The 13413-nt window shown below is 34.7% G+C and overlaps 1 protein-coding gene across 1 annotated transcript; it reads right to left on the bottom strand.

Moving 5' to 3' along the window:
• Positions 1–6663: 6663 nt before the first annotated feature.
• Positions 6664–8088, bottom strand: LOC120352761. The gene has a single exon (XM_039434949.1). The coding sequence runs from the start codon at positions 8086–8088 to the stop codon at positions 6664–6666; it is 1425 nt and encodes a 474-aa protein (XP_039290883.1).
• Between the last annotated feature and the right edge of the window lie 5325 nt (positions 8089–13413).

Raw genomic sequence — 13413 nt, 5'->3', positions numbered from 1 at the left:
ACAGATACACGCGCCGCGAACATGAGCAATTCGCTTTTAATCAGCTGACTATATCTGTATTTTTACAGAAACGGTACGATACAGATATAAGAAGCTTGGCATCAGCTGATTAGAAGTGAATTGCTCAAGTTCGCGGCGCGTGTATCTGTACGCACCTTACTGCGGCCGCTCGCATTCCCACCAACGCTGCTATTATTTGCTGTCTCAGCGCCTAGTCCGATTCAGCCAAGCAACCAGCCTGCACTGCGGAGCTAGGTTTAGGCCTACATGAAGGTCGATTGCGAGTGAAACCTACATTGAAAGCTAAATATCGACCTGACCGTTCAGTTCGTATCCTTAGGCCTACCATTTGATAAAATCAACTTTCAAATCTACAACCCTTGACATAGTCACCATTCAACTCATACAAACAGCTCATCCCTTATTCATGTGTAAAAAACCTTTCTTGAAAAATGTACACCAGATTACTAGCTACTTCTACTAGTTATATCATTTATGGATTAATTCGTTTTGAATGCATCATTTTTCTTTATAAATGAGAATATCAGTAACCAGCTTCAATACAAAGTAAACAGGTTTTCTGCTGTTTCCGCAGGCTGAATAGCGTGATAGTTGTAAAAAATACTATTGTAGCTTGTGGTCTTCTTCCCTGAAAAGACAATCAAAACGTCCAGAAGAAGCACGGCAGTAGTAAATGAGACTACTTAGGTAGTTATACAGATATCGGTAATGAATGTTTATTTATAGGTCTTATTGGAGTGACCCGACAGATAGATTGAGGATGGCCGAGAACTAAATTAGGGCCGCCCTATCAGTGGATCAACGCATGTCAGCACATCCCGTTGGGTGGTCCTTGGTCCTTATTAGTCTTTTTTGACTGCTTTTTCTTCAGGAGCAGTCTCACTTGTTTCAGATAATTAAAATTATTCCACTCATCCCTCACAACCTTACAGAAGATTATCTTGCAGATTATTATAACACTATAAGAAATAATTGGAATTTAACGCTTGAGATGAAGATGAGATTAATGTCTCTCAGGATCTTAGTTGATGCTTTTCGATCCTCGATTAGGTACAAATGTGTTTACGTTACCAGGCGCCCAACTAATTTTACAATCTGAATTTTTACGAGTGAATAAAAAAATGCTTCTGAGCAGTTCAATTTTAGACTCCTGATTTTATCTATCTCAAACTCATCTTCAACCGTGGAAATACTGGTATTCCAGGGATGTTTATGAAGGTTGATGATGAACTATTTTATTATCATTTGAATGATTCAGCTTGCTACAAAGTTGTCTAAAAGATGCAAGAATCAAATTTGTAATAAAGTGGAATTCTAAATTGATTGCTTTGGTATAGATGGTAAGGTATTTGCTTCATTTCTCCAGAGACAACCTTCACCAAATTGATGTCTTCACTATGAATTCAAATTACGGGACTTGGAAATGTGTGCATGCTTCTTAGAACAGTTTCAATGAAATTGAAATTCAAACAATATTTGAAATAATTAGTTCACATATCATCATGAGAGGTGATAATATTTGTGCCGAGATAATCCAGGGTAATTTGATGGTGAATAAATTTGATGAGGTTTCTCAGAGAGAACTGAACAAAGTAACCTTGATTTGATAAGAATAATCTATCTTATATCATTCAAAAAACATCTTTTTGAAATTTAATTGCATCTCATTGTCGGTCATTCCAAAAATTGTATTCTGCATTCCAAATAAGGAATTGGTTTTTCTCGAAGAGTGTTAAGAGCTAGCTGTGTTCAATGACTCCACAAATTTAATTGGGATATCAAAAAATTGATTCTATCATCTCCAATTAAATAAATTCTTGAAAAACATAGAATGACAGATTATTTACAGACGAATCCCAATCAATAACCAAGTAATTGATTGTAAGCTGTAAAATGTAAGATTGTGACACTTTATATTGGCTGAGCACCAACAAGAATTTTTTTGTATGGATAAGGAAGCTAATGAATGCAGTTCTATAATTCAAGTCATTATTTTTGCCAGACATGAATTTTGAAATCAAATCACACAGTTTTTGATGATGAAGTTCAAAAACTTCCTCGTCCAATTAAATTGTATATTGAAGAAGTTTTGAATTAGATTCCCATATTTTGTCCCCTAATCCCACTCCTTGAATTGCTATGGACTTACCAAGATTGTTGATTGCTTACAATGTTCCAAATGTATTGATTTCTTGAATTTATTCTGAAAGTTGTATAAGCGCATTCATAATTCTTCCCTTATACTTTACCAGAGATTAAAATTAAAAAATCGAAATTTTGGAATTTTCCAGAAAAATGACAAAACTCACTATGGTTTCCAATTTTTGTGGTTGTTGACTCAATCAATTCCTTGGTTCCTTCACCTAAATTAGAGAATGCTAATTCGTTTAACTGAATAATTTCAGTGGAACAGCAAGTGAGAAATTGAGAGACATCCTCTATTTTCAAATCTCAGACCAGAGATTTAGAACGTTATTGGACATATTGATCCAGTATTATTGTATATTTCCTAAATAAAGTTTTACTAAGATTACTTTTTTCCTAGTCTTATCAAACGGAGTTTAATCATCTGCAAAATATATGACGTATTTGCACATGAGTTTGCATAGAACCATAGAAAAAAAGATAGCATAAGTAAATATCCCATGGTATAGGTCATCTATGTTTCAAAAATGTTATGCTGATTTTTTGTTAACTCAAGCCGATTACTACTGTCTATTAATACAGTTTTGTTGGGGTGAGTGCATAAGAACGGCACAGAATGAGAGAATACAATAGCTTCACCAAAATGAAGTACAAGGACTATTATGCTTTAGTTAACAGTGGAATTTGCAACATAAACACCCTATGCCATGGGATAGGCTATCGTCTCATGCTATATTTTCTCTATGATAGAACGTTCATTATTGCTCGGGATTTCCATTTTATTGCGGATGATGCCTACCTAAGCTTTTTGCTTGTGCATGAGTAATGAGGAGTGCGGTGGTGGATTGATGAGATGATCGAACGTCCATGCCATCGGCGGGATTCGAACCCACGAACCAGGCGGTGCTGGCAGACTGATGTATAAATAACGCTCCCTACCACTAAACCAACCCGGCCAGCAAGTTGTCAGCTCCTGTTCGATATTCATTCAATCGCATACTTCATCCTAGATAGGAAATTGATTTCCTCAGTCTCGAGTTTTTGATCTTTTTTCTAGTAACATTATAAAATTATTTGGTTTGGTACTGTTCTTCAATTTTTGAGCTACTTGAATCCATTACAAAGGAGAATTCTTCAAGCCTCCTTACTGAACTGGATTCAGTGTAAGTTGTTAATTGTGGCCTCATTTGAAGAGTAGAGAGGTGTTGAAGAGAAACTTATGGCTTTACTGACGCCTCTCTGTGATTTACCGGCGGCTACCTGCCACATAAATAACAACTATAATAGTAATAAATATGGTGTCTGGAGGATTGGACCCGAGACTCAACAGCCGCAGACAAGCATCGAGAGTCCACAATCCAGCTCTAACACCTGTCTGTGGTTTCACTAACCACACTGCCACACTATCTCAATGTTATTATATGAAACCGATATCACAGAAACTGGATCACATATTTGATAGCACCTACCACTGGCCACAATGTGGGCTATTCAATCTCTCCTCTTTATTTCCAATTTTCACTTGCCAAATTTCCTCTCATTTGAACATTCACTTGTACTCTATTCACTGACTGAACAGTAATTATTGATATCCAGATATGTAATTTTTAGTGACATGATAGTTGAATGAGTTCATTAATTATTGGATATAATTATTGGAAATATTGATATAATCGATCAATTTTCCATTGAAAATTCAGAAAATACAAAAATAGGATCACCATTGTAGCCTACTACTTCGAATGGAGATATATGAAGGTGAATAACTTGCAAATTATATAATAATGAAAATCTATTATTTTATCGGTCCAAAAATTTATAAGATAAGAAGGTTCAAGAGGAAACAGTAGTATCAGTCTAGCGATATAACATCCCAATAATACTATTTACTCGTATGGTGAATACTAAAATGATAAATAATACTGTGGTGAATTCGTGAGTAGAGCCCAGTAAGTTCTTGTTCAAGGTTGAAGTATTTTTTATTAACGTTTTATTGTTGTACACTTCTTCCAGTCTGGAAGTACAAGTTTTGAGCAATATGATTTATCACAGTGAACTGTGAATCTTTTACAATAATCTTAAATATTTCACGAAAAAGTTATGTAATAATTAAACCCTACGATGTGATGTGGCCGGCTACATCCATTGTATTTTGTATTGAAAACATTAAGTAAGTGTCAAGTAAGGCTCCAATGTATGAGATTACTTGCATGCTTGGAATATTTCTTCGATCATGTTGAATCGGCTGATTTTTCTTGATCGTGGAATCTTTCGAAAAATAATTATTTATTTCATATTCTAATGGTTGTACTCTCTTTAGATTTGTTCTATTACTTTGGACTCATCCCACAAATCATGTTCTCAACACCAATTCTCAATTTGCCATCGCCATGTATCGAACGTTAGATTAATTGACAAGAACTGGATTTATTTGATTTATTGATTCAAGTTTGCAGCTGAAACTGGTATGGGTTGAGAAGTTTGCATGGTTTTAGCAAAGCGACAGTAACTACAAATCGATTCTGCGGTGTTGTTCTAGATCACGACTATTAATTTGCAAGAACAAATTATCAATAACGATAAATATTTATATGGATGAATTTCCGCACTGGGCAGATCCGTAAATCATAACAATCATTAAGGGTTGACTCGAACTGCAGACGACTTGTATTTAGCCCTGGCGAGCCATTACCTGTCAGACAATAAAAAATTGGTCCTTGGACCTGTAATTCTAGTTCGCATTAATGCTCTTGCAGCCGGTTCAAAGAACTTGATCAGGGCTCAGCGTCCTGAATTATATATGTTTTCTTTCCAAGTTTCCAGAGAGGATGCACGCATTTGGGGTACAGCACACTTTCTGTTCAGGCTCATTACTTCTGATCGACTTCATATTAAGAGACCGCGGATATGTTTTATCGTTCTTTACTCTTTCCCGATAATTACGGTCCAGATCGATAGGAAAAATTTTCAATTCCAAGAAGAAAATTGCATTTTTATGATCGATTCCTGATTCCGTGATGTCTGTGAATAACGGATATCAAAGAGTATGCTATTTAGTATGAAATCAATTCAAATTCATACTCGATTGAGTATTAATGAGTACCTATAAAATCTATTAGTATGCGATTTCTATTGCCTGAATGACATGTAACAGATTCATACTGGAATTACTTTTTCAAGCTTCTAGATAAGAATTTGAAGATATTAAGAGGCTGCATGATGAATATTGCAGTTGATAAAAGAAGATAATGAATTATTATTATTATTATTATTATTATTATTATTATTATTATTATTATTATTATTATTATTATTATTATCCCTTTTATAAGCACGCTCTTGCGGAAATATTTTCAAAGAAGGGGCACTTTAATGCAACCTTCCTTTCATCTTTATAACACTGACTATTTTATGAACTTGCGCACAATACGTGCAGTGTCAAGGAGGACAGATTTTTGCATTCTCTTCAGCACCTCGTCTACCAAGTCAATACTTCGACATATTTCCACAACCGACTTGAGTATCAGGCCATTGACTGCTATTACAATTGGAAGTACTCTAACTGTATTCAGCCCATACATTTCCTTCAGCTCAAATGTTGGCTCTTGGTATTTTCTGATTTTCTCGCCTCTGGTCTTCTGAGCATTCTCATCTGAAGGTACAGCAATATCAATTATATAAGCCCTCTTCTCCAGCTGATCCAATACCAGGATGTCAGGCTTGTTGTGAACTACCCGCCTGTCTGTAATCATTTGGACATCCCAGTAGATCTTGACGTGATTGAACTCAACCATAGGAGGAGGCTGATAGTTATAGTAAGGGGGGACCTCTGCAATATTCCCAAACTTGATCTGCATCTCCAAGTGCACAATTTTTGCCACATTGTTATGACGCAACATATACTCTCTTGGGGCTAGCACTGAGCAGCCGGATACAATATGTTGGATACTTTCTACTGCACTGGCACACATTCTGCATTTGTCACTTATGGTCCTGTCTCCCATTACATGCCTCCTATAAGCATTTGTTGCTATCACTTGATCTTGAATCGCCTGTACAAAGCCCTCAGTCTCTGGGAACAAACTTCCCACTGTCAGCCACATACAAGACAGCTCTTGGCTTATTGGCTCTGAATTAAGGTGCCCATAAAACCGTCCATGTAACTCTTTTGTCCTCCATTCTTCTTTAGGTCTTAAGCAGATAGCAGCTCGCTACTTCTTTGGTTCCTTAAATCAGGGCTGTGTAACCATTATCCAGCTGGCATACCTTCACGAACAAATCTGAATCAGCATTCTGGAAGTAAGATCTCAACTTCGTTTCCTGACTTACACATAACCTTGATACCCTCATCAAACCGCGACCTCCCATACTCCTTGGTAGGTACAGTCGAGCAACCGAGGCACGTGGATGATGCATCCTGAATTTAGTCATCCTTGTCCTGACATACCTATCAATCTGCTCCAATCGAGTATCTGACCACTTCAGAATTCCAAAGGTTTAGGCCAATGCTGGGATCACCCAAGTATTCACAGCCTTGATGCAATTCTTTGCAGATAGTTTTCCTTTTAGAACCCTATCAAGTCTGCTGCGGAATTCACCTTCCACTTTTGTGAGCACTTCTGTTTTTGAGATTTTCAGATGCTGATAAAGTCCCAAGTACTTATATGACTGTCCTTGCTTGAGCTCTGATATCTCACTATCCAGTGCTCTCAGTTCATCCCTCTGCATTTTCATTCGACCCTTCTCCACATGCAGCACAGTACACTTACTTAATCCAAACTTCATGCAAATGCTCTGACTGAAGGCAGAGACTAGCTCAATCATACCCTGCAGTTGCTCTGGGGATCTGGCATAAAGCTTCAGATCATCCATATAGAAGCTATGAGAAACTCTAAGACTCCAAGAAACTTCTATTTTATACCCATATGTAGATTCTTCAAGCATCAGGCTAAGAGGATTCAATGCAAGGCAGAACCATAGTGGGCTCAAGCTATCTCCTTGATAGATTCTTCGGCAGATCTGGATTGATTCAGTCTGAATTTGTGTTTCTCCACTTCCTATTTTCAGTTGTACACTCCACTGGCTCATTATCATCCTCATGAGGTTCACAAGAGCTTCATCCACCTTGTAGAGCTGGAGAACATACAACAGCCAGCTATGTGGAACCGAGTCAAATGCTTTAGCATAATCTATCCAAGCTATTGATACATTCCTTTGCTTTGCACTTGCTTGCCCTGCAATAAAAGAGTCCAGAATCAAAAGCTCCTTACAGCCTTTAGCACCCTTCCTACATCCAAGCTGCTCTGTTGCCATGATCTTATTGAGAGTGATGTGGCTATCAATCTTGGAAGCGAGCGTGGATGTCATTAGCTTGTAAGTACTGTTCAGGCATGTGATTGGTCTATAATCTCCAGGGCTCAGATTCCCCTCTTTCTTTGGAATCATAAAAGTAAGTCCAGATGCAAAACCCACTGGTATTTCTGATCTCTGTTGTAGTAGGTCATTGAAGCAGCCTGCAATCTTAGAATGCAAGCTTGAAAAATTCTTCAGCCAATAGTTTTGAATACCATCTGGCCCTGGTGCTTTCCAATTGTGACTCTTCTTCACTGCAATAGAAACATCCTCTGTAGAGATTACACATTGTGGCATTCCAGCAAGGTCTCTCATCTTGCTTTTCACCTGATCTATCCAGTATGTATTTTCATTGTGCATAACTGGCTCCTGCCAAATATCCTTCCAAAATTTTTCCATATCTTCAACACCAGGATGTTGCACTACACCGTGTTCATTGCTATTTAAAAGTTTGTAATATTTCCTTTCATCGTTGGAGAATAACGTTGCCTGATGTCTTCTCGACTCAGCCTCTGTATATCTGCGACACCGATTAGCAAGTGCTGCAAGTCTCTGCTTGAATTTATCCATCTGGAGTGCGAGTGTTTCATTGAATTTATTCTGTTGAGCAAAGCCAATATGCTGTACTACTATTTATTATTATTATTATTATTATTATTATTATTATTATTATATTATTATTATTATTATTATTATTATTATTATTATTATTATTATTATTATTATTATTATTATTATTATTATTACACCACCGGAGAGCTCTCTAGAGTATTAGCTTCAACTAAATAGCAAATGTCGAAAATTCAGTTCAGAGAATGCAAAAGAAGATACGATGAAAGAATCAATTACTTAAGTTAGATATAATAATCGATACAGTACATCAAATGGGCGCTATTCAGAGCGACAATCATCACCATACACTTAAGTTTACAATAATTAAGTTAAATATAGAGATCCAAGTTTACATTAACATCAGGAAAACATTTGGATGATAATAGATAGAATCTATCTATAATAGATCATGATAGATAGATTCTATCTATTATCATCCAAATGTTGTAACATATTTAATTTGGATTGATTAATAAGGATCCCTAGCTAAAATATTTATAGGTCTAAGCAAAGTAACTGGCTAATATCGCCAAAGAGATAACATAAAGATTAGATAATATCAGATTGTCCTTGCTAAACTGTACAACAGCCTAAGAGGAATTGAAATAATTTTTTGCTAATATATAATATATTATAAAATATTGAAGGTTGAGGTTAGGCATAAACATTTAGTGATCGGCGACCTAACGATCGACCGAGCCATGCAACGTAGAATCTGACCAAACACCTTGGCAGAAATTTATTGTGGCAAAACGGTATGCAATTTGAGGAGCAAAAGGTCTCACGTGGCTAATTATTATGATGCATGAAACGAATAATAACATATAAAAAATTAACTAGCATGTAGAGAGCATATTTAAAAAACCCAATAAAATTAATTAAATGTATCCAGGAAATAGGAGGTTACCAGGCGCATGAATACTGAAATAATTTGCATGCACCAATCACATAATGGCAATTGATAGGCGGCAATAGTATGCCGATTCAAAAATATTTGTATATATTTCTACAAATAAATAGAATTTGTATAAAATTGTTATATAGTCTATGTTTTGGATATGGCCCGAAGGCAAAGAAATTATTAAACATACAACATAAGTAATAATTTAATATTTTAGTATGGTCTATTTGAACCTTGAATGGCGGAGGACTAGGATATTCAAATTTTATGTAAATTTAGAAATCGGAAATGAGGGTTGTGAAATTGAGAAAGGAGAACCAACACTCGCCTGCCAAATGCCACCATGAGAGGTCCCTAAATATTATAGAGCGTAATACCTTGCTATAACTTGTAAAAATTTAAAGTTAGATTGAATTACTAAATTTCTTATAAGACTTTGTGATGCTCTTATAAAGCAAAAGTCATTTTCATTTTTTAAACAATTTTGTAACCCCTTGGAAGAGACGACTCCGGCTACAATAGTCCAGGACCACCAGGAGTTGGATCGACATCAGCAGCTCAAGAAAATTTTGACACATGAGTGAGAAATATTGAAATAGTGATAGGGCGCCATCAGTGCTTCAAAATTACAGGAGAATCAAAGCTAGCTCGTCGAAAGGGTTTTCTCATAAATTAAGAATTTAGTAAAAAATACTTGCGCAAGTAAATATAGTATTAAAGGTATTTTATTAGAAGAGTGACGAGTCAATACATATCAGAAGTTCTATAAATCAAAGAAGTATAAAATCTAGGCTAGTAATACATATTCATATGATCTTTAATTTCTGCAATATAATTTGCGATAGTTTGTTGTAGCTCTGATTCACTAGATGAATTGCTCTATTTATTCCGTCAGGTGCCGAATCTTGCACCCTGAGATAAAATATATATTCATTGCAAAGAAATCTATTAGATACTATAGAATTTAATATATATATATATACTTAGATTATTGGTTGTCAATTTATCAAGCTGATTTTAAGGAATCTATTTTTAATGGAATTGTCCAAGTCGACAAGTATTAGCAAGCTAATATCGCAGCTACATGCAAAAGGATGCATATGATTATAAAATAAAAGCACATGGTAACGTTTCGTGCTATAAAATTTAGAGAATAGTATTTAGCCTGTGATATTTTATGATTTCGATTATTGTTCTATTTTTATAATATATATTTTTATCGCTCTATATATTTTTTGCTCTGATTTATTTTTTGCAATATTTGTCAATATATGTATCAAATTGTTTATGGTGTGCAATTTATTTTAATTCCTCAATACTATAGGATAAGTACCATTATATATATATATATATATATATATATATATAATATATATATATATATATATATATGGTTTATGAATAATTCTGATAATTCATTAAAAAATAAATAAATAAATATATATATATATATATATATATAATATATATATATATATATATATATATATATATATATTTATTTATTATTTATTTATTTATTTATTTTTTAATGAATTATCAGAATTATTGCATTGCTATATATATATATATATTTATTTATTTATTTATTTTTTAATGAATTATCAGAATTATTGTGGAAGCTCATATCTGAGCCTATAAAGATCTCTATGAGACTGTATCCTATTAAAAACCACGACCCAATTTTTATAATTATATTAAAATATTTCATGCTCTACCGACTGATGCCAAGCAGGAGGCTAATCGTTATTTAAATATAAAAAATAACGTGACAATGTATAATAGATAGATTCTATCTATTATCATCCAAATCTTTTCCTGATGTTAATGTAAACTTGGATCTCTATATTTAAAACTTGCATCCAATCAAAAGGAGAATATCTCAATAAACTTAATGAGTTTTTCTATTGTTTTGTATTATTATTCATATTTTATTTCTGATCTTCCTTGTGATTGATTTGAAATCTAGGTTATATGCTTCCCTCATAAAAATGTCTATATTGTTTTTGTTCAAATGTCAAATAAATTATTGATCCAATTTGATTTGATTCTATTTAAATTGATGAGATTGGTGAATTACTTTGATTAAAAATCTCCTCATTCACTGGAATCATCGGTATTGAGGTAAGAAGAACTGTTGGAAATAAAAACTAGTAAGAATTTGTTGTGGAGCAATATTGTACTGGAGCAGTCAGTCGCATCCTCTCGGGGGAGTTTGCAGCTAAACATCTCACAATTGGAAGTAAATCCGTCCCGAGGGTGAGTTGGTAACGTGAAACAGTGTGCAAGCTATGTTTCTGTGAGCCAATAACGAGAATGCCAGTAAATCACGACTGGGCAAGTGACGCTTATTAAAACTAACGTTTACGATAAACAAGGCGCCTCAGGCAAACGGCCCTAAACCGTATCAATGAGTCAGCGTTCTCATTCATCACAACAAAGCCCATCGCCTCGGGTCAATTTGGACGTATTTACGGCTATAAATCCTCCCAAACTCTTTTCACTTGCCGAGACAAGGGACTAAGTTGTAACAGTTCATGGGCGAAAACAATTTTAAACTTGATATTTTACTAAGGTGTCAAAACGCATCGGTAAAGTCACACAGAATATTATAATTGAAATTACCAGGTCACTGCTTGATTGCTTTTCAAATTTATGACGATTCTATTATGAACAGAACTATACCGGCGAATAGAACTTTTTGAGGCCCATTCCTATTCTCAGAATCAATAACTCCCACACTTTTCTCCTCTTCTAGCTTTCTAGCAGGAGATGCATCTGAAGCTTCCTGAAAATGCTAGCTTTATAGAATGATCTAGAAACAGAGATAGTTGGCTCCAAGCACCATACGACTCTACAAAACATTATAGCTATTGATATGATACTACTTTGACATAAGATGCAAAACATATATTATCATTCCACCAAAATTCATATCAAATCATCTACCATACGTAGTGATAAACACATCTACGAGGAATTTATTCTTCAAAAACTGTAGTCTAGAGACTGTGGAAGCGTCTATGATCGTCCGCCTTATAATATAGCGACATGCATTCCCATTGTGAATCTCTACCGTACCGTAAAAAATTCAGGGAAGCTTTCATCAAGGCTTTCAGCCTCACGCCCTTGCACTGATGATAATGTGAGCCTATAGGTGAGATGACGGTTTTGTAGGTAAGCGACAGTGCAGTGCGTAGCATTACGGTCCAATACTTTACCACAGAATCTAAATTCGGTCGTTATCTTTTGAACACACTCAGAAGTGACATGTAGAATCCAGGCATCTGATTCAGACTCCAGACGAAAAATCGAAAGGTATCTTGAGACTATTTTTCATACCAGTGGAAAAAGCTGGAAATCAAGAACAGTACACAATAACTTGAAAAAGAAATTAACCATACTTTGTATGCACTTCTTATTCACCAGACTGGATTCAAGGGTTTCTTTGTTGAGTTCATACTCGATTTTTGACAATATAATTCAAGCACTGAGTTTCAGATAAATTATGCTATTCATACAGTTTTATTCATCCACTCCTATCTATCAATACAGGCACATATCATAATACAATGATTGGGATAGAATAACATCTAAACCAAAACTGTCACTCTCAAAAATGTCTGACAAAAAACTCACATTTTTCAAAAATTTTTTACTTCCGTGAGATAGAAATATTATTATATTAGTGTAATTTTTACTCCAAAATTACATTATACAGTATGTTTCAGAAGTAGTGTCGAACATTTTAGGGTATTGTTCCTGAATGATATGAGTACAATAAATTGTCGTATTTTAAGTGTCCAAAACTCAGCGGTTATCCTTAAAGCTGCAATTTTGTTTTTTCACTTGAGAATTTTTATCTCAAGAACGAAATGTTGTATTGATCTGAAATTTGGCATGAATATTATGCTATGAAGACTCCTTCAAGAAATAAAATGAGAACTTTCCGATGTGAATTTTCAAAATGGCCGCCAATTTAAATTTTTGATTGCAAATTTCACGAGAATCGTTCACTTAACAAAAAACTTACAAGAGACAAAAAAATTAGCACATTTCATAAAGATTTCAATGATACATCGTTATTATTGAGATTGGTCGGAGAATAACAGAGAAATAAATTGCTTTCGTACAGCATGCTTTGATAATTGTAAAATCAGCTGGATGGCTGATTAGCCATACCGAGTTTTAAAGCTTAATCTTAAATACAATTGGAATTAAAAATGTAATATTCATGTTTAAATTGTGAAAAGTGGTCATGCATGCAATACGGGAATAATTAATTTCTCTGTTATTCTCAGACCAATATACGAGGTTTCCCTGAAATTTTTATAAAATTTGCTAACGTTTTTGTCTCTTGTAAATTTTCTGTAAAGTGAACG

This window comes from Nilaparvata lugens, chromosome 1, assembly GCF_014356525.2.
Source record: "Nilaparvata lugens isolate BPH chromosome 1, ASM1435652v1, whole genome shotgun sequence".
In the NCBI taxonomy this organism is placed as follows: Eukaryota; Metazoa; Arthropoda; class Insecta; order Hemiptera; family Delphacidae; genus Nilaparvata; species Nilaparvata lugens.
Note: the sequence above shows the minus strand (reverse complement) of the source record. Positions and strands in the feature narration are given on the sequence as shown.